Source organism: Penaeus japonicus, unplaced genomic scaffold, assembly GCF_977035675.1.
Source record: "Penaeus japonicus unplaced genomic scaffold, GWHDUDI00000001_assembly GWHDUDI00000039, whole genome shotgun sequence".
Classification (NCBI taxonomy): domain Eukaryota; kingdom Metazoa; phylum Arthropoda; class Malacostraca; order Decapoda; family Penaeidae; genus Penaeus; species Penaeus japonicus.
The window spans coordinates 12106542-12128985 of NW_028234441.1; the positions used below are offsets into that span (position 1 = coordinate 12106542).

The 22444-nt window shown below is 36.2% G+C and overlaps 1 protein-coding gene across 6 annotated transcripts in view; it reads right to left on the reverse strand.

Moving 5' to 3' along the window:
• LOC122243801 (serine/threonine-protein kinase tousled-like 2) overlaps positions 1 to 22444 on the reverse strand; it is a 34354-nt gene continuing 11910 nt past the window's right edge. For 3 of the 6 annotated variants that reach the window (XM_043001520.2, XM_043001525.2, XM_043001519.2), the window contains exons 6-17: positions 22215 to 22444; positions 11769 to 11988; positions 11110 to 11231; positions 8606 to 8647; positions 4774 to 4836; positions 4334 to 4415; positions 3940 to 4031; positions 3609 to 3756; positions 2942 to 3053; positions 2500 to 2638; positions 1757 to 1976; positions 1 to 356 (exon numbers count right to left, since the gene is read on the reverse strand). The exon at positions 22215 to 22444 is cut by the window's right edge and continues 18 nt beyond it. In XM_043001520.2, coding sequence (XP_042857454.1) covers positions 99 to 356; positions 1757 to 1976; positions 2500 to 2638; positions 2942 to 3053; positions 3609 to 3756; positions 3940 to 4031; positions 4334 to 4415; positions 4774 to 4836; positions 8606 to 8647; positions 11110 to 11231; positions 11769 to 11988; positions 22215 to 22444 — 1728 coding nt within the window. In that variant the 3' untranslated portion in view covers positions 1 to 98. The remainder of the gene's footprint in view (positions 357 to 1756; positions 1977 to 2499; positions 2639 to 2941; positions 3054 to 3608; positions 3757 to 3939; positions 4032 to 4333; positions 4416 to 4773; positions 4837 to 8605; positions 8648 to 11109; positions 11232 to 11768; positions 11989 to 22214) is intronic. The other 3 variants (XM_086533510.1, XM_043001521.2, XM_043001523.2) reach the window with 2 other exon arrangements.

Genomic DNA, 22444 nt, shown 5'->3' on the forward strand with positions numbered 1-22444 from the left:
GGCAGGCTGTGAGGCTTGTAAGGACCTGGGTGGGGCTGGGTGGGGCTAGGTAGGGGGTGTTGGGGCTGGACATGCCCCCTACAGTGGGTGGCGTGTCATTATGAGCTGGTGGAGGAGTGGATGTTCCCAAGCCCCAAAAGACCAGTGGAGAATGGTTGCTGGTATCCCCCTTGCTGTTGCTGCTGAGCAGCTGCTGCCTGTGCTACAGCAGAGGCTGCCGCTGCTGCTTGCTGCTGACTATTGGCTGACTGTCGACCACTCTTCGGTAGTGGCGGAGAAAGGTAAGGATTGGAAGACAGCGTCAACACATCATTGCGGTCCTCCTTACGATAAGCCAGGCAACACCTAATGAATTGCTGAAAGGAAGAAGAAATCGTATTTAAAGAACTACTTTCACAAACTTTATCTATTTGTTATGGGCAAAACAGTATGGTTTGCTTTAATTTGTTTATACTGGGGATGTTGGGTTAAGTCTGGTTAATTTCAGCTGAAAGTCAATCAGTTGGTTTAGACAAATTAGTTCGCTTGCCTTTGGCAGAAATTGGGTAGAGTAAAGTACAAGATACGAATTAGCTGTCTTCAGCTTCCAATTCTTTTTCTTGTAGTCAGTGCAATGGACCTTCTCCCCTCTGCTCTTTGATTGCACCTTCATTTTATTATTTAGATATTGTCCTTTAATTTCGCATTGGAGAACAGAAGATTCATACTCCATGCCTTTCATTTATTCTTTGAGGGCAGTATGTGAATATACCTGGATCTTGGTCATTTTTGCAACAGTTAGAAAAATCAAATTAAGTCCTTTATTGCTGTTTGAAATCCAATAACTCAACAATCAAGTCATGTTACATTTACTATTAGTAATAACTGATTCTCTCCATATTATAAAATATCTTTTGCTGGCTGTCTTTTTATATATAGTATAATTTCAGGAAACATGTTTATAAATATCAAAAGGACCCAGAGAAGCACTAACAAACAAAAGTAAGTCTGTAAATATGATGTTCCAGATGGATCAAAATCCTAATTAGAATAATGGAAATCTAAGTAAAAATAACTAAACATTTTGGAAAAAAAAATAAAAATTACTGATGTTTTCACTTGCTTTCTGAAGAATAACAAAACACACAAAACATTCTCTAAATATTAGAGCTATTGGTACATTCTTAGCATATCACAATTTTAGCCTACTCTAATTTTGTCTGTGATAAATAATATTTTTGGGGGGTAGGAAGTCAGCAGAAAAAAAGAAAAAAGAAAAAGAATGTTCATAATCATAATCACTGTCATGATAATCATAAGACCAAGATAAAAAAATAAATAAATAAATAGATGAATAAATAAACAACTTAGTTATGGTTCCTCTAAAATGGTAGAAATAAATTGGGTATTTTTTTTCATCTACTAATTCCTTTTTCTTTAAGCAATACCAATTGGCAACAAAACAGTTGTATCAGCATTACACTTGCAAGTTGCCATTACTTACAATGCTTGTAAGGGTTAGAGCAAGAAATATATTTCACAACAAAATTAATGTTACACAATCAACATTGGAGTTGGCCCTTAAAATGAATGTTTGATTACATTACGTTTTCTTTCTTTTCTTTTTTGTACTTGAACTTACAACAATAACGACTACAATAATGATAGAAAGAAAATTAATACCTTTTGCAAAGATAATAACAACAACACCACTGCAGACAAAACGAGACAAAGGAAAAAAATCACACCACACACAATGCAAGGTGAGACGACGTACCTTGGCTTCATTGCTGACCACTGGCTTGGGTTGGAACTGTACATCTGTGGCTTTAAGGATCGTGTTCTCCTCTAGTATGGTCGCTTGACTTTGGTTGTGACCAAACGGTTTTTTTCCATATAGGCACTGGTAAAATATCACTCCCACGGACCACACGTCAACCTTACTAGAGATCTTGGGTGGAGTTTTGCCTACGATGAAGCACTCTGGCGGAAGATACCTGAGGGGAAAACGCAAGGATTGGTAATGCCGTCTTCAATCAGGGTAATGACCTCGTCAAAAAGAAATATTTTATTTCAGAATAAACTATAGGTACAATTTCAATCATGATGCTTACAAAATTAACAAAGGACATTAATCTGAAAGTGAAAAATATATGAAACTCTAACAATAATGCTGAAAACATCTATACGAATTGATCAAGTTTGGAAAAAAAAAAAGATTCAAATATTACTGTCAAAGCCAATGAAAACTAGAATTATAGACTTATAGAAAAAATAAACAAGTAAAAAGTTATTACATTTTATAGCAACACTAATGATGATACAGATTATGAACACTGATTATAAATAAAAAATAAAAAAATTAAATATTACAAATAATAACAATTCTATTCATCCTAGAGAGAGCCCACCGACTCAAAATTGTCTCAAAACACAACACCACATACAGAACGAGGCCTTGGATCCCTCCAACTGGAAAATAACCAAGGGTTTATGAGTTGTTAATGGGTTGCTACTCACCAGTACGTGCCCGCCCCCTGAGAGGTGAGGTCCATCCCATAGTCAGGATGGTAACTATCCTCGTCCATGACTTTACTGAGACCAAAATCGGTGATCTTGACCTCCCCAAGAATATTTCCGTCAGTCAATAAGATATTTCCTGTTGGGGAGGAAAGGGGTATGAGAGATCATGTCAGAGAAATGATGCATAACATATGTGAATATAAATAATTTTCTTTAGGATGACAGAAAAAGTTCTGTTCAAGAAACTTGTCAATATTTTCCCCCCCATGTCCTGATGATGCCAAACTTTAAGAATATTACAATGCCACCAGTGCAAAATAAACACTGATGGCACTGTAACTCAACACATGTCATATCATTATGGCAAGGAAATGGCTCTATCATCATTCTTAAATAAATGATGATGGAATATATGAGATAAGCAGATCCCTCAACTTACCTGGCTTAAGATCATAATGAATGATTGGTGGTTTGATCTCATTCAGGTACTTGAGCGCAGATACCACCTGCATGATCACTGATCTTGCTTCTCGCTCAGGGATAGTCTTGTGCTGTTGTGGGAGGTATACGTGTGGTTAATAATTTACATCTAGATAATCAAGAATTAAAATAGATTACCTTTCATGAGTGAATTATCAATGTATTTGATATATCAACACAAAAAATAAAATAAATTCAATAAAACATAAAACATTTTTCACTATTTAACCAGGATCATCACATCATAGCATAAATTCTTACATACTAATTTCTATAAATTCTATGACATGCTTGCTGTAGAGCACATCAGTCACAGACCAAATCCTAAATGTATTAATCTTTTACAACTGAAATGGATAGCAAAAAGATCCCAATGCATATTTTTCTTATCCTATATACTTACCTCTCAATACATTCCAAACTTTTTACAGTAAAAAGTAACAAATAAATGTTGAAAGCCTTATAAAAAGTATCTTTCTCCAAGTTCTCCATTAGCTTTCTGACAAAAAATATCCCCTGCATACCACAACCCTTTCCCTTGGCCCTATCACTAGCAGTCAACAAGCTTCCTTTAATGAGATTATGCATATAACAACACCAGATGTAATTTGTTTTTCTTTCCTTACCTGTTTTAAGTAGAAGTCAAGGTCATGACCATCACAGTATTCAAGGACAGTACAAAAACTATTTGCATCTATCTCAAACACGTCATAGAGTTTAACTATACGAGGATGGTTTAATTTCTTCTGAATATTGTACTCTCTTATGGCATGTCTGTGGAAAGCAGAAATAATTTAGTTATAAACCAAAATATATATATCAATCACATCTCACCATCATCACACACTAACATAATCTGTACTATTTTACAGTTATATTCTATATATGGAGATTCCAACACCGTGTCCTTGCTTATTTTCAGCAATTTAAATTTTGGTAAACTCTTTCAAATCTTACTTGATATAATTAGCCTTTTTGTCATCTTTCCAGTCCTTGTTCAATTGGTGGACTTTGCACGCTACATATCGCTGCTCCTTCAGGTCAAATGCCTGCAAGACCAAAAAAGTTGTTACAGTCTGAAAGTGTGCTTGTATAGGAAGGACTTAATAAGCTCCCTCTTGAATGTGTGGTGTATTGTATGCGTACGTGCCTATGAATGTTTGTAGGTGTGTGTTTGTCTGCATGTGTATACGAGTTTATGAGTCCAGTATCCTGTAACTCATATGTAAACAAGAAGGTAAGCGTCTTAATATGAGTTACATGAAAATATACTTAATATACAGAATATTTGCCCAAAAACAATATCTCATTATTTGTAAATACATAACGAAAGATCTGACATGCATCTTACCTTATGAACCTCAGAAAACCCTCCTTTTCCTAATAACATGAGCAACAAGTACCGGTCATTTAGCACGGGATGGTTGTTGAACCTGCAACACAGACATTACATTGTCAATGAAATGTGCCAAAGCAACCACACACTTTCTTTCAACAACACCAAAAAGCAAACATGGACGTCATGAAATTATTCCCAAGAATAGACAATGGGCCACGTCCTGTCACATCTTTTCATGGTAAATCATACTGACTTCATGAAATCCTATGGCAAGAGGGACAAACTGCATTGGGTTAATTCCCCTAATTCTCTTTGTGTTAAAGCAAGATTATCATTTATCTACTAGTTACATAGAGCTCTTTCAAGTCTGCTACCTTACTGTTACTGTTAGGATAGTTCACGTTACACTGGCTTGGAAAGTTATACTACAAGTGAGAAGGTTGAGTGCTTACTCTGTTAGGGGTTTAGAAAGATGCAAACATCTAGCAGCTTGGTTGAAACCACCAAACCACCGCCTGAGAAAGAGCCGGGTTTCAGCACACACTCCCAATTCTAAGAGGGCAATTTATCAACACCAAGAAAGACCTACTTAGAAAGATGCCCTTCTTTTATGATTCTAAAAATGGAGCATGGAAGGATATACCATTATAAACTCCCACCAAAAGATTCTTCTGGAATAGACATGCAAATGTGGGCTAGGCCACTCATGACTGAGAAATGTACAGTTTTAGTGTCAGTACAAAGTCCATTATAGAAAAGCATTATCTGAGTATCAGCAAACATTATTAAAATAGTGTTCTTTATTGCCTGTATACAAGAAATGCAGTATGAACCTATTGAAAATTCAAGTAAAAGACCAACCACTCACCCACAACAGTATGCACATGTATACTTACAAGCAGACTTGTACAAATGAACTGTACATGTTTGCACAAGCACTGAACATACATACACGCACAGGCAAACACACAGGCACCCACACCTGAATGTGTTGACATACAGATAAACTCCTCCACCACAAGTACCTGTGTGTGCATAAACACATGTTTTGGACCCACACAGACCCACACACAGACCCACAAACACACACACACACACACAAACGGTATGGTGAGCAAAAGTGCAAGCATAAACACCTCCCAAATGATTCCCCAATAAGAAAACTGGTAGTCCTTTCAAAACAGGGCACAGTTTAGAAATTGAGAGTTACCTTATAAGAATATCAAACAGTCAATCCCAACCTCTAAAAACTATTACAGCACACCAAAACTACACGAACATTATGTCACTTGAGAATGGCTTTCAATAGAAAAAAGCAAAACACATTATGATATAAACAACTGTTTTTTTCCTTTATCTATAAATAGAACTGTAAATACTATTATTTACCATTGGAATGTCTTTATTATAACCAATACTAGATAAACAGGAATTCAGATACAATTTCAGAGCTAAATTATTCATATAAAAAAAAAGAGCAAAGTACCATTAAATAGCTACAATACGCTACCATAACTTTCTGTGGGAACAGATGGAGAGAATCTCAGAAAATGCCATAAAATGCTATAAAAGATTGTGAAATGGGAAAAAAAAAAATCTACCTCTCTGAGGGTGGGATCTGTTTTTCCCAAGCAATAGTCCTCTTGTAACTTTCTCCTATAATGCTGCTGCTTCTTTTTTTTTTCTTTTTTTTTGGCTTACATACTTATTGGCACCTTTGTATATTTGCATATTTGTGTATTCATATCCCCATCTCTCTTTCTTAATCTCTCTCCATTCCTTCCTTTCTACCTATGTCTGTGTCTGTCTATGTCTCTGACTGTCAGTATACAAATTAATTTCCAAAATTCTTCATATACAAAATGTAATTTTCGTCATGGCATCTATACCAACTATTAATTATTTTCATTTTCAAATATCTTTAAATAAAATATTTCATTTCATGTGCTTTTCAAGTACATTTAATCCATGACATGATATTCACGTCATGGATTTTTGTATGGCTGACATAATGGGTGATTGAGTGGGTGAACAGCATGAGGCATTAGGCCTGTGTACATTAAAATACCCCGACGCTAAGACAAAGTGGTGCCAAAACCGCCCAGGCATTATCGGGTAACTATTGATTCTATAAATTGCAGTATTGGGCCAGTTATATGTATCCAAATATATATATATATATATATATATATATATATATATATATATATATATATATATATATATATATATATATATATATGTATATATAAAAAAGACACAAGCTCCTCAATACTAACATACATGATAGGTATCTCTTAACCCATTGACAGTGGATGGCATGATCTGCTGCCAAGACAGAGTCGGTGGTAGACGCGGATGGCACCGTGCCAAACAACGTAAACCCGCCATCCGACTGTACACATAATTTATTAAATCGCGCCCAATGGGTTAATATTGGAAGTTTTGTGACTACATCAGAAACAAGAAGACCACAAGAAAGCAGCTGTAACCAAGTGCCACATACACCATGAAAATCACGGTTAGTTTATTCAAAGTCAGCACCCAGCTAAGAAGAAAAGTAAGATGAACTAAGAAGGCAAGTGAAATGTATACACAGATAGGCAAGGGGTTAACCTATCAATGATGCAAATGTGCACTGTCCACTGTGGTTTTGTTTGTATTTACTTATATACTTATCTATTAATTTATTTATTACCTGGCAATACCTGTTCACCCCATTCCTTGAATTTTCAGCAAGAAAATTAATTACCTTAACCCACACAGGACGGGTGGTACAGCATGTGTACCGCGCATTCAAAAGCCCAGTTGCCGGGCGGCACAGTATTGTGCCAGCTATTCAATTGATTTAGGCCTAATAATTCGAACGCCCCGGCATTTGGACATTCTAGGCTAGAAATCCCCCGTCGGGAATGGGTTAATTCTATCATCATCATCATTATTGCTAATATCATAATCTGTATTATAACATTAACAGCAATCATGATAGTAATAATAATAATAATAATAATAATAATAATAATAATAATAAAAAAAAAAAAAAAAAAAAAAAAAAAAAAAAAAAAAAAAAAAAAAAAAAATATCCCCAAAAGTTTAAGAAATGGGGTAATGACATAGACCTCATATATGACTCCAGGTGAAGCACTTGAGGAAATATTTATGTGTACAAGAAATATATAAAACAAAACCAATGAGGACAGTTCAAGTATGCATGCATTCCCGCAATCAAATGGTTATCATAGATTCAATGCACTCTGGTAAAAGAATAAACATCCACCAACCAGGATTTTACAATAAAATCCTAAGATGTGAAACCCACACTATGTGCAAATGCGGATACATTCTACACACTTTCTTTTCTCCATGACATATTTACCTCTCCAATGGATTTGTGAGGAATATCTTCCCAGATATCTGATGACCTCCTATACCATAACTAGGTACCCTAATAAACAATCAAAATTTCTTACACAGCCAAAAAATATATATATAAATAAATAAATAAATAAATAAAAATAATGACTAATACTAAGGTATACTGATCCAGGCAAGGACATCCTGTGAGTCATTCCTATTTTTTGCCTGTATTACATCAATCCAACTCAAAATCCTGGAATTTCCTCCCTATCAAAAACAGGTAACTGATTGTCTTCCCTGAATCTCAAATGAGCAAGGCCAATACAGCATCCCTGCCTATCTCTCAGTACTTCAAGGTGTACAATCTTGGCATCCTATCACTCCACTGAAAAGTGTAATTGATATGAAACTTCTGCAATAAACAGCACTCTTCTGGAACTATTCTTTGTCATCTCACATACTGCATGTGCTCCCATTCCATCCCTCCCTCACCCTCTCTCATTCTCCATTGCTCTCTTACTCCCTCCTAATTACACCCATACCCATGAAACCACCTACTCCTAAGCCAACCCACCAAATCACTATCACAACTGCACATGCACATACACTTGTACATGTGCAAACTTACACAAACACAATCACAAACACAATCAAGAAGACACAAACACTTCCTCAGTCAGTCCCAGTCTCTCTTCTCCATTTCATGCAGTCACTCACACACAATGCCCCCCAAAAAAACAGAGATCCACACTTAAGATTATATTGTGAGTAATATAATTACCCGTTAGTTTAATTATCTAAAAATTTTCCTTCAATATCTCTATGGAAAAATAGCTTCAAGTACAGTGAGGAGGATTTCCAAGTGTTTGGAGAAAATAGTTCTCCACCAGCCTCACATACAAATCATGTTGTCCAGCTACTACTCACATGTCATGAGGATTTCGAGGTGAAGACTGGGATTGGAGGATTCTGTGGGGGAACAACAACCAGTATCAATACAGAGCCTTGGATTGTGACGTCTGATTCAACTCGCCACACAAACTCAATTGGTCCTATAACAGCACAATATCAAACTGAAACAATGCGGAGGGTCACTGAATGTCTCTTTTGACTGGACTGCGTGGCTGGTAAATGTTATAGCAAGATATACTATCAAGGAATCCAAAGTGCTATAACATTTCTATTGTTTCAGATTAACACTGATTACTCACTTCATATAATTGAGATCTCTAGAGTGCTCTCTCTCAAAATAAATAAATAATTAGTGATTGAAATATGGTACTAACTTAGAAGCAAATATAAGTCTAGTTAGTTTTCAGGTTTCACTCTTCTCCATGATGAAGATACAAAATAGTCGTCAATATTTGATCACTGTGCTTTCACTGCGTACTTTTTGGTTGAAGATAGGGTGATCATTCAGTTTCAGAACTAATATTTTCCATCCAGTATCAAAATCATCTCTTATATTTGATTTTCCATGTAATTTGAAAACAATTCTCCTCCAATGAGCAAGTTCCATGTATTTAACAAAGAAAAGTATTTACTTCCCATCATGAAAGAATGGGACTATACTACTTCTTAGTTACATAATATTTCATGTGCAATTATATTTCTAACTGAATAGTTAATTGTAATCCTCATCGCAAATATTTGCTGAACTTTGCTGGACAAATCTCTCCCACACTAAAAGTACTCATTCTCCCAAGTTCTATCAGATTATTCATTTTTTTTTACAATTATAAAATTGTCCTTTTCAATGGTACTGCATTATTATCACTGTATCAGGTATCAATACCATAATTAGTAACCAGTGGTTAATACCTTCATAATGTAAGTGATAACTTAACAATAAAGCACAGAGAAATCTGGTTGGATGAAACTGAGCAAAGCCAGCAAGCAAGCTGAAAGGCAAACAAGTGAGGAAGAAACTAGCTGTTGTCTGTATGATGAATTGTAAAATCTATGTATGATATTCTAATTGGCATTCCATGCACACACTTGCCAAAGTTCATCTGTATATGTACACAAGCATACAGGAAAAGGAAAAAGCAAGCATCTGCATTTTAAAATGTAGTTGCACTGATTGCCTACACTGCTTTCCTTGGTAATTCCTGTATTATGCAAATATATGGTACAAATTTTCTTGTATCATCATAATTGCATTCTTACATGTTACAGTGAACAGAATGTTTTGTCACAATGACCTGGTTCGATACCATGCCCACTCAAAGAACCGGTCATTATATAGCAGAACACATTTGAGATATGAGTAATATGTTTGTGCATTACCAATTATACCCAAGCATTTCATGTGTGAAAAATAGTCTCCCTACCATAAGTATACACACTGTATGTGTGTGTACTGCATAGGTGGACATTGCAATATTGTTCACCTAGACCTAGCATCAAAACAAGGCTGGTCATAGGTGCTAGTTGGCTGGCCTTTCTTAGGTGATCATCCTAAGAAATTCCAAAGAGAACTAAAGTAAGTATGAAGTCCTCACAAAGGTGAATGGATAGGGTGCTTATAATCTAGCATAAAAAACAGCGATCATGTAACAAATAAACAAACCAAAAATGAGTGAAGAAAGAAGGTCTTCTGCATCATGCTAAAAAGCAACAACTAAATGACGTCTGGACCTAAAACACACTTTAGAAAACACAAAGATAGCAGTTGGTGCAACAGGAGAAACCCTGCAAAGACCTAAAATATGGAAAATGCAAGAGGATGCCACGGGTAATTCCAAAAGTAGACACCAAAGCACAGGAACTTGGGTTACCATGATCATGGGTATGGGACTTCAACCCAGATTCACCCAATTATTACTAGATGATTGATATACTGCACCAACAAAGGATCTGCTACTGCAACATCATCTTCATGCCACATGTATATCCAAAACTCTTATCCTTGATTTTTTTTTCATGAGTGGGTTCCTAAAATTTTACCAACAGCAGAACAACAACAACAGTTGAAACAGAGTAATCCCATTCACTATCATTTCCACTGATGAATCAGTCATGGATTGTATGAAGAGCAAAGCAAATGGGAACAAAAATTCAATGTAAACACACAAAAAAAAATATATAAAGCTAAAATCTACATCAACACAGTAGAGAAAATGAAGGTTCCAGAATACAATTTGCATTGTTTTGAAGTGCATCTTATGATCATCGGGTTAAGCTCAGAAGGGGGCTTGCCTTCTACATCTCCTCTGAGATGGCATGTAGAGGCTTTCCACCTCAGAAATCCAATCAAATCACAGCAAGAAAAACGGTTTCTTGCCAAAGGACAAGTCTTTTCAACACATCCATCTCTCCAGGAGATGCCAATCAAGAACACATGTAAATGGAAGCAAACTAAGAATGGATGACAAGTAACATAAAATGCTCCATAAACCCAATTTCAAACTCCTTTTCACTCTACTTACCTTGATTGGTCCTCATTGTGAATTCGTTTGAGTTCCCTAATATGTAGATTTCTTTCCCTTTCTAATTTCTCCATCTCCTGCTGAAGGTCTGTGTCCTCTTTCTTGAGGGCAGTTTGCCGTAACTGTGGAGAAGCAAATAAATTCTCATGTAGCACAAGCTAGTCCAAAATTGTAAATAGTACACATTGCTGACATAATTGAAAAACACTAAATAATATGTTTGTCTAGAACTATAGACAAGGAGGGCCACACATTGTACTGATTGTACAAGTGGGCAACCTTGATATCAATCCATACAGAGCATCCTAAGCACTGAAATTAATTCCTAGTGTCATGGGGTCCAAATAATTCAAAACTTTAGTTTCACTCACAAAAAAATGTAGAAATCTAAACATTCACAATATTTGTTTAATGAGCACGTTCTTAATGTCTACGAAACTGGAACAAACAATAATGGTTGTCCAATTGTCTGGTACAGGCTAAAGTTGCCATCAGACAGGTTAAACATAAACTACTGTCAGTAAAGAACAGTTCGATATTTAGCCATTACATTTAGCATTGAGAGTACCTTCTTCTTCAAGACATGAAGGAACATCAATTATAGTACACAAAACACAAAATAGAGCCTGACCAAACTGTCACCAAAACTGAGTACATACCTTTAGTATTTCTTCTGACTCGTAATATTCCTGGATAGTGAGGTCCCTGTGGTCGTGATCGCCTCCGAGGCCATTCGGAAGGTTACTGCCACCCTGACTCTGGTTGCTATTTGATCCCCGTTTCCTAGAGTTGCTTCCTCCCTCCGAGGGTTTCCGCTTCATTAGGAGCTTCCGCTGCCGGTCGATCTCCTCTTTTTCTGACTGGAGTTCTTCCTGGCGTCTGAAATGCCATCAAGCACTTGTTACTTCCAACACCTTAATAATCCATTTTCAATGGCATATAGCCTTTCTGATGATTTTAGATATAATGACAATTATTCTACAAAATAAAACTATATATATATCTATATATACACCCACTTCTGAAATTTGTATTAATGAATATTCATCCTGATTTTCTGTAATACTAATAACTTTTACCAAGAGCATTTACCAACATCATAAACAATCTTAAATGTCATTCATAAACTTATTCTTATTAACATTATTCTCATCATCATCATTATTATGACTATCTATGCAAAAAGACCCTTTGCAGTTTAGTTCCTCACTGCGATAAAGAGATAAAAAGGAAATTAAAATTCTGAAATGACTGAAGTGACCAATAAATGGAAAGTATTATATCCTGCTCATCACAATAATGATGATAGTAATAATAACAACAATAATCAAATTAATCTCTCTGTCAATTCCCCAAGACAGGCATTTATTTTTTGCCTGAACTGCCAATATCAATATCATGGGAATTTACACTGTAATGGCTGTTGCCTGCATATGCTAAGCATGCCGTAATGGTATGCAGTTGTACCACAGATCATAGACCACTACCAACCATGTGGCCCGAAAAACTACATAATCCAAAAGTTTATGGTAAATATCGACATTGTACTCATTTACCACAGAACATTTCAAAACCTATGCCATAGCATGGAGATTGAAAGTGTAGTTGTGCACCAACTTTTCAGTGCACCTGACTACACCACTCTACTGTGGGTGATAAATGTGTACACACAAATATTCTGCTTGTTAACCCATTAACGACGGGTGACTAGATATCACGTCGAGTGGTTTTTGGGCTACACGCCGGGGACGCGTTATTTTGTCCAGCCCGGCGCGCTGGCTTGCGGCCAGTGCGGCCAAGAATCCCGACGCGTTAGGCTTGTGCGTTCAAGAGTCCCGGAACTTTGGCCGAAATGGTCCCGTCGGGAAGGGGTTAAGGACCTACCCCAGTCAGGGAAGGACCTTTAGCTGTATGTAAATGCACTTTCATTTTCCAAGTCCCCACTGCTACCATATTTAACCCATTCACGGCAGGGCGATTCCTACTTTGAATGGTCACAATTTTGAGGTTTTTGAATGTATAGGCCTAACGCCTCGGGATTCTCGGGCGCACTAGCCGCGAGCCTGGGCTGTCCGCTTACCCCGAGCACTGGCCTTGGCTAAATATCTCTTCACCGGTGTCTGACGCAAAAACCACAAAACGTGTCAGTACGTCATCCAGCGCGAATGGGTTAAAAACCCACATGTGGACACATACACTGATAGCGTAGACAGACCTTAACCTATTAACCCAATACCTCGAATGGGTTAAAAACCCACATGTGGACACATACACTGATAGCGTAGACAGACCATAACTTATTAATAAACACAATTTAACAGACCTACAAGGAATGTACATCCAAACAATACTTCAGATCCTCTTCCCCCTAAAAATACCAGTTATCCCTTTTTTTATTTCACAAATTACTCCAATGTGAATAATGCCCATGTTAACAATAGTGGTTCTTTAACTGTATCAACCCATTCATGCCAGGGCTCATATTTGCATAATCACGCTCCCGCCAACTAGATAACAACCGCACACAGTAACTAAGCACAAAATCTCTCCCTGCACGATGCCGTGCTGCGCCTCTATGAGCACTTTTCACCCACCTGATTCAATGGGGTGATAAAATGGAACTCCTATGATTATGTACATACATAACAATTTAAAACATATGTTTTGAGGGAGTGATAAAGACATGATATCATGCCACCTGGCAACAATGGGTTGAGGAAGGAAACTTGCTCTTTCATGTATTCCATACATAATACGCTAAAGTATGCTAAAACAAATATAAAACACACATATTCTTTTCTGATAAACCACTGGATTTTAACCCAACGATGATAGATGGCATTAACCCTTTCCCGACGGGGCACTCGCTACGCGAAGACCCCTATGCCGGGCGATTGCAATATTGCATTGAAATCGTCACACTGGCATGACGCCCCGGCATCGGGAGTTTGGCTGTGTCACACGGGTGTGACGCACCGTCGTCATAGGGTTAACACAAGCTGGTCGAGGTTGCAGCCCAAATTCTAGATGGCACTTCTACATACCATGACAATGGAGAATGCCCTGTTCTGTGCACTACATAGGCTACGCTCCGATAGTACTAGTTGTATCAAAATCCTTTTTTCTTTTCTTTCATTGAAGAACAACAATTTGACCAGAATCCAAGAAGGGAGGGGGGCGACAATGAATTTTAACCTTGGCATTACAGTAAGTGCACAATAATTATTTCCCTGCCTCATTGGGTTTAAACCTATTATTTCTGCTCTAGTATATCAGTGTGTATTTACATCTAACCATGTGTAAAAATATTTCTACACAGGAGATAATAAAATATAAACACATAGGAAACAATTGCATTATTTTCTCATCATTTGCAAAAATCCAAATAAAATAAACAAAACTGAGAAGCAAAGAAACATGAAAATGCAATTTCAAATAGCAAGCAAGTGTTCCTTTGACATGTATGAAAATGCAACTAATGATAGATGAACTGATATAAATAATAACGACAAGAAAATTATTAGTTGAGATTTTCAAAATTTCTTAATTAAACATAGATAACTTCACTAGATAAACAGGAATAATCAGAAGGGTAACTATGCATAATATCCTATGCAAAATCTTTGATATATATATACTGGATTAGCATTGAAAATAAACAGGTGTAGAAACCTGGGGATTTTACAGTGCCTATTTGTAATTATAATAAAATGAGATATTCCTACAGCAACTAGCACAATTATAGGGAAAAAAAGAATCCGTCAATTTCATTTTCAGGTGTCCCTATTAAAGGAGCTTATTAAAAAAAACATTGAAACGTGCCATATGTAAAGAACTAAAATCATTAATATGATAATAACCGACACAAATTCTCTAATAGTAATCAATGTTGTCTGCAATAAAATCCCTCAATCCAACATGTGATGGCATAATCCAAATTTAACTAACATTAAAAAAAGAAAAAAGAATAAAGCAAACATAAATATTTGAAAATAATGTCCCTATTAGAAGGAAAAAAAAAAAATAAATAACAATAAATAAATGACGAAAATGGAGTCTCATTCCATAATGCTTTCAGAAATTTTAAAGCAATTTGCAAAGAAATCAGAAACTCTTATTTTTGAGTTTGTGTTCATATCAATTAAACAAACTCTAGATTTGTAATCATTGCTGTTTATGGAATTTGATTTAGCTCTGTAGCTGTTGAGATTGTTACTGGCAATTTGTTTAGAGACAAAAAAAAAAAATCCTTTGGTTTACAAAACCTCTCGATAAAATGTGTTGAGGATTTCGGATATTCAAAATGATTCTATTCTACCTAATTTCCTTATTAAGAAAACTAACAATTAAATTACAATAAGGAACTGTAAACTTAGTTAGAGGATATAGACAATTTGATATACATTGATAATTCTGCTCTAAAAAGAATGAACACATTAAAGTCCTGACAATTTTCACTTCTAGTTAAATCAGATTCATGGATACACTATGTGTGTGCCTGCAAAAACCAGCCCACGACAACTAACCTAGCCTGTATTTCTAGGCGTAAAATCTTGTGTCATCACTTCAACCCATTGCCGACAGGGCTACTTTGGCTCTAAATGGTCGAAATGCTGGGTATTCTAGCGCATAAGCCTAACACCTCAGGATTCTCGGCCGCACTAGCCGCAGGCGAGCACAGTACGCCCAATCACCCGGTGTGCCGGCCTTGACCAAATATCCCATCCCCGGCATCTAACCCAAAAACCAATAGACGTGATATCTTGTCACCCGTCATTAAGGGGTTAAAACCAGAAAATAAACTTGATGGAAATTTACAGTCTGCTCTTTAACCCTATGGCGACGGTGCGTCACACTCGTGTGACACAGCTAAATTCCCGATGCCGGGGCGTCATGCCAGTGTGACGTTTCCAATGCAATATTGCAATGGCCCGGCATAGGGGTTTTCGCGTAGCACGTGCCCCATCGGGAAAGGGTTAAAAAAAAAGAAAGAAAAAAAAAAAGAAGAATCCTAACTGCTTGCTGAGGATGCAAAGTTCCTGATATATTTAAAATAGATACAACAACTCTAATGTGACTGTCAGAAAGTAATAGTCCTGAAATATCAGTGCCACACAAATTTCTTGTTTAATTAACTGTAACAAAATCTGTCAACCAAAGCATTTTTAGTGGTTTATGTTACCATGTAATTTTTGACCCAATGATGATAGATGTTAGACATACACAGAGAGAAATTACATTCCTTAAATGCACTGAATCATATTCCCTAATATTGAATTTATACACAAAACATGTGATACATCCTGCATTCACTAAAAACGTCCAAGTAATCAAAAGTCCCAGTTATTCCCAACTATTAAGGTGTAAGATATAAAATCCTCTAATGTTGGCAATTTTCTGTCTGAATTCATATTCTCTATCACCTGATTATATTCAAAAGTATATATAACGTACCTAAAGTCAAATCCAGCTATATTATTCAGAATTTGTGTGTGAATTAAACATTTAATTAATAGAAGCATCATATACAAATGAGCTTCTCATTTGCATCCATTACTTATATATTCCTACATGTCACTTTACTACACATGAGAATAAGACATCATATCTAATTGAGATCTTCTAGTAAAGAATTACATTAAAAAATATCATCTATGTAGAGAATATATACCCTATCATGGTTTCTTTATCTTGCATTTTCTTATAGGCATTATATAAATATCTAAGAATTTTATTCTGAAGAGACTAACTGGCATCTCACTCTCACGATTGCCAACACTTCCAATATGAACAGATCCATGGTTCTCATACCACAATCTGACTGACTCCATTTCAGTAATATTTTACATGGTAAGACTATTAACCAGTTAACACTGAGTGATAAGATATCCCACCAAGTGGTGGCACTACCTGCTGCCGGGGATGAGATAATTTGTCATGGTTTTCCATTACCCAGCGTGCCAGGTGATCAGGCATGTTGCGGTTGGCCACAGCCAGACCGAGTGAATAGCCCAAGGTGCTAGGCTTACTCCAGCATTTAGACCAATTGGTACCAAAATAGCTCCATCAAGCAACAGTTTAATTAGGCAATGGAATCTGCTGAGAAATCATCACAAACATTTTCTAATAAATAAACTTGAAAAGAGGAAAAATAAAACAATAAATAAAATTATGTTAACATCCCATCATCATTACCTATTTCACTTTTGCTATCCTACTAATCACCATCATGGTCATTAATAGTATCATTATTTTCTTCCACATCACCATAATCATTATCGTCACAATTATGGGAAAATTGCTATTCTATACACTTTACTAGATATCACTTTATTTTCCTTGTATGTAGGCTGACTATGAAAGTTTCAGAGAAGTTATGGTTAGCAGATCCCCCAAATAAAAAGACAAACTAATCTGTCAGTTCAAATGTATAAATAACTGCCAAGTGCCTTTCACAAAAAATAACTACAAATGTAATCCTTAACCCTGCAAACAGCTTTTCCTTTCAACCCATATGTAAGGCAGTTTCATTGTATAATACCTAACCTGACTCTTATTGACATTAAACAGAATAGAGAGGATTATGACATTATTCTATGAAAAATAGGAGAAAAATCCCTATCCGTTTTGCTGCTCTGGTATTATGAATGTTAAGATATAAATCAATAGATAAAAATAATAAAATCACAAATTCTAAAAAATAAATTAAAAAAAAAATAAAAAAAATTGATGTGTGCCAAGTCTGCACCACTAGTTAGTTTGAAATAATTGAAAAAAGGCAAGAGAAGACTTTCTCATATTGGGTCCCAAATACAAGGATCTCTCCAACCTTTGTAATAATATTTTTCCCAATCAAGGAATATGTTCTTGCAGTTGAGACAATTGCGTTGGTGATAAATGTGTCAAAAACAGAAATATATGAGCAAATACCAAAAATGACATCTGAGCAATGGTCAAATATTATTCCAAATGTCAGCTAACATCATGATGATACTGACTACCGACTTGAAAGAGCTTTCAACCACTAGCAGCACAGCTATTCACCTAAATATATAAATAGTTTTTTCCTCTAAATACAAGTAATAGAACAACATTTGGCTTGTGATCAGAGTGGCCTTGGATCAGCCCTCTACTAGTCATACATTGTAGATGTTATGCTAAAATATTCAAGGACACAGGGTGATGGAGCTTAAAATGTTAGTGCACTCTAGAGAGTTTCTAGCTTTTTGGAAACTAAGGCTTGTCAATCAAGTCAATAATGCATAAAATAGTATTTGGATTTTCTCAACTCCTAAGTCTAGGATTATAAGTCTTGTGTGATATACCCTTATATTGATAGCTCGAGTTAAACCTACATGCCTGCTCCTAATTATCTGCTCATGATATGAAACAATCTAGCAAGCAGCAAAATATTGCATTCTAAGCTAAAACATTGTAAATGTCTTTTGGAGTACACTAACACTTTTTAGTGTATGCTTCATTGCCATTCTTACATTCTTGATGAAGCACATAAGAGATAAAAAATAAAGTGTATTTCTTAGTCTCTTGTCTTCAACTTCTCCCTTCTGACTCTGCACTCGCCCAGTTTAAGAAAATATAACGTTCTCCTACTTCAACTTTCAGTTACAAAATTATCCCCATCTTACAACCAGAGGCTAAAAAAAACTAAGTACAGATATCTCAGGCCCATAAAAATCTTGCTGGCAGTTTGGAATCCTTGTTTCTAGTATGCTTCTACATAACTTACATAAATTTCTAGGCCTAAAATTTCTATGAGACTTAGATGAAGTGGAATGATTTTCCCAGGCATAAATGTGCCACATTTCTTTTTTGCCAATACTTACAGCACAATTCTTTCAAGTAAAAAATCAGAGAAAGGTGAAAGAACGTAACTGACTTCATATAGACTTTTCAGTCATATTGGCAACTGTTTTCTTCTTTTCTTCTTTTGCAAAGACATAATCATGATAAAATCATGACCATTTCTGTTTAAATCTTTATGTATTTCAGGTCATCTCAATATCACCAAGTTGAAGTATTCATATATGCCAGGTAATAGTATTTGTTAACCCTTTGTTCTATTTGCCAAAATCATGCCTCACTGTACTTTTTAAATGGAGCTCTATTAGCTACAGCTGTGACATCATCTTATACACTGTTGAAAACTGGCAGGATCCCCCCCCTTCTTGCCCACCCCAACCCCTCTTTCTTCAGTGAAAGAGATGCATGAAAGTGTCATCTGATAGATCTGGTAACTGTAATAATCTCAATCATGTCATTTACAACTAGCTACGATAAAGTTTTAAAAAAGAAAGTGTTCTACAAGGTGATGAGATCTGTTTTTCTTTTCTTTATAATTTTGAAAATTCAAGAAAAATGTGTCTATACAAATGCAGTTGCAAAGGAGTACATATATATGTAACTATGTAAAACGTGTACTTCTAGGGTGTGATCATGACAAGATAGGACGTCTCCTAGTCACTGATTATTAGACCTACCAGAACTCGCCCATTTTCTTCCTTCTTTGAATTTATTGTTATCTTAATTATTATAACTTCCATAATAAAATAATAATACTGTTCCTAAAACTATATCAAGGAATGGGTTATATAGAGGAGGTCATAGCCTAGTATTTGTAAAGATCAAAATAATAAAATAACATCATGGTAGTGAATGCATATACACATGTACTCCCAGCATTATCGGGCAAAAAGAGATAACAAGAGATAAGATTTTATGCGCTACTGTTCTATGACTAGATAAAATCTAATAAAAGAAATATTTTTGTCAAGTCTGCAAACTCTTTAATGAACACATATCATGTTACCTGCCTCTCTGCACACTAATGCGCAAATATGTTGACAAATAACTTTTTGAGAAAGTCCAGCATGGATGAGACAGCTCTACTTTAATGATTTGATGATATACTTTTTCCTGAGCCTCTATTGCACAATCATTACCTCGCAATGGAGAAATGTTTAATGATCATCTAATTGGATCCTCAAAATAGTGAATAATTCACTGGTGAACAAAGGCTAAACAACCAAGCAACCTTGAGCGTGGCTCCTGGCATCCATTCGTATGAATATCCTTCTTCAGTAACTATGAAATCCCCTCCTAAGAAAATCCTAATCTGATCCATATAGTTACTATTCCCAGAGAGTTTTTGTCCCTGTCCAACTACTAATTCTTTGCTTCTATTTAGCTTCTTAACCTTCTGCATCTGAGTCAGTAATCAGGATCCTACACGAATGATGAATGTCACATCCACTTTCATCCAAAGCATGTCACATTTCTACTGGCAATAGGAGATATATTGCTGTATCTAGTCAAGTTGCCCATTTGCAACTTCTCCTGACTTTGCACATGCGAGTGGCTCCCAACCGCCAGGGAGGAAGAGGAGTAATCCATATAAAATTATTTCAACCTTATGATGCAGGAGATGGTTGAACATCAAATGAATAAATATATAAATGAATTATGTTCTATACCATTTCTCGACAACAGTAAATAATTTTTTTTTCTTTCTGAGCTGGCCTAATTGAGAAAAATAACAAGCAAAAACATGAAACAGCAAGGCAATCTGAACTTACTAGTACAACTCCTTCAATTCACTCCAAGAGAACTGAAATTCTTACCAAGATGCCGGTCACTTACAGCAAGAAGACAATCAATACATACCAAAGTCACTTCTAAGTCAAGTTGCACATTTTTTCTTTTTTCTCCTGTTGCACTTAACAAGCCAACTAATTCATATAGAAATTTACATTTTTCTTTTCTATTCTTTGGCAGCAAACTTCTGTATTTCTTTTTAAAAAAAGGCAATAAAGAAGCCAGATTCTTTTCACAAAAGAGTAAAAATTTTAAATCATATCATTACTAATTTGCTAATATCAATGTTTATTTCATATTTGAATGTTTCCAATATTAAATCACCTTGAAGGTCGACAAGCAAAGTTGTAAGTTGTGTTCCAGGACATATAAATAAATTAAAACTTCAGCACATCTCTTAAGAAATAGGGCTGGCGTGACCCTATATTTAGGTACAATGAATTTACAGTCCCACAACCAACACTTAGTTTCACTGAGACTACTGTATGTGGAGGTAGGTAACAGACAGGAAGTTAGCAAGTAGTGAGGAGGAAGCAAGAGGCAGAGCTGGAGAGTAAAGGAGAGTCTGGGGTGGCAGACAGGCAAAAGGCCAGAAAAGGTGTAGGTATAGGTTGGGGAGATGGTGAGACGGGGGTGAGGGCCTGGGATGGATGGCAGACTGTTGGGAGTAGGGACTAGGATGAATCGCAGACAGGATTAGGGACTGGGATGGATGGCAGATGGTTGGGAGTAGGGACTGGGATGGATGGCAGATGGTTGGGAGTAGGGACTGGGATGGATGGCAGATGGTTGGGAGTAGGGACTGGGATGGATGGCAGATGGTTGGGAGTAGGGACTGGGATGGATGGCAGATGGTTGGGAGTAGGGACTTGGATGGGTGGCAGACAGTTGGGAGTAGGGAGTGGGATGGATAGCAGACAGTTGGGAGGGGGGACAACTGCATCAGTTGAGAAAGCAGGTGAGGGATAAGGTAAGGTTTCTGTATAGAAAAAAAATAAGGGTTTATTTAAAGGAAATGGGATTGTAACCCTAGAACCTCCATGGGTTTCCTTGCAATTTTGCCAATCAAATTAATTTTTGCAGGTTAACATTAGCATATTAGCGATATATATGAAAAATGAAGAAAGAGAATCAAGTATGATTTTTTCTATGAATCTTGGCTTTCTCACTTTAATTTTTCTAGATTACATTTTACCGCATTGCTTTCTTAAAAAAGAAAAAAAAAATTCACACTTGTAGTACACCGATTTTTGTTTCACTGTAAATATATTCCAACACTTCACTTTTTACTTTCACAACCTATCACAACAATAAGCACTTTTACCACCACAGAGCAAACCACATTGAAAACACTATCACTATATTTCCATCACTTCACTATAATGAGATTGATGTCGCCTTGCAATCTCCTTATCCACTGATGAACTTTTCTTTCCCACTTTTCTGAAACACTAAAGAGAGTGCTTAATCACATAAACCAAACCCCAACTCACTTTGTAATCTCCTGAAAGGCGTAACCATCCTGCCAGTTTTCCTGAAAGGTGGCCCCAACCCTCTGAGTGACAAATTGTCCTAGCCTTAACCGATTCTGCATGCATTTCTGCCGCGCTTCTTTCTTCTCTATATTTGACTTCTCAATTAGTAATTTCTTGACTACTTCAATGCACTTATTAATTTGTAATTGTTTCTGTTCAAGGAGTTTGCTCTGACTCTGTAGCTGTCG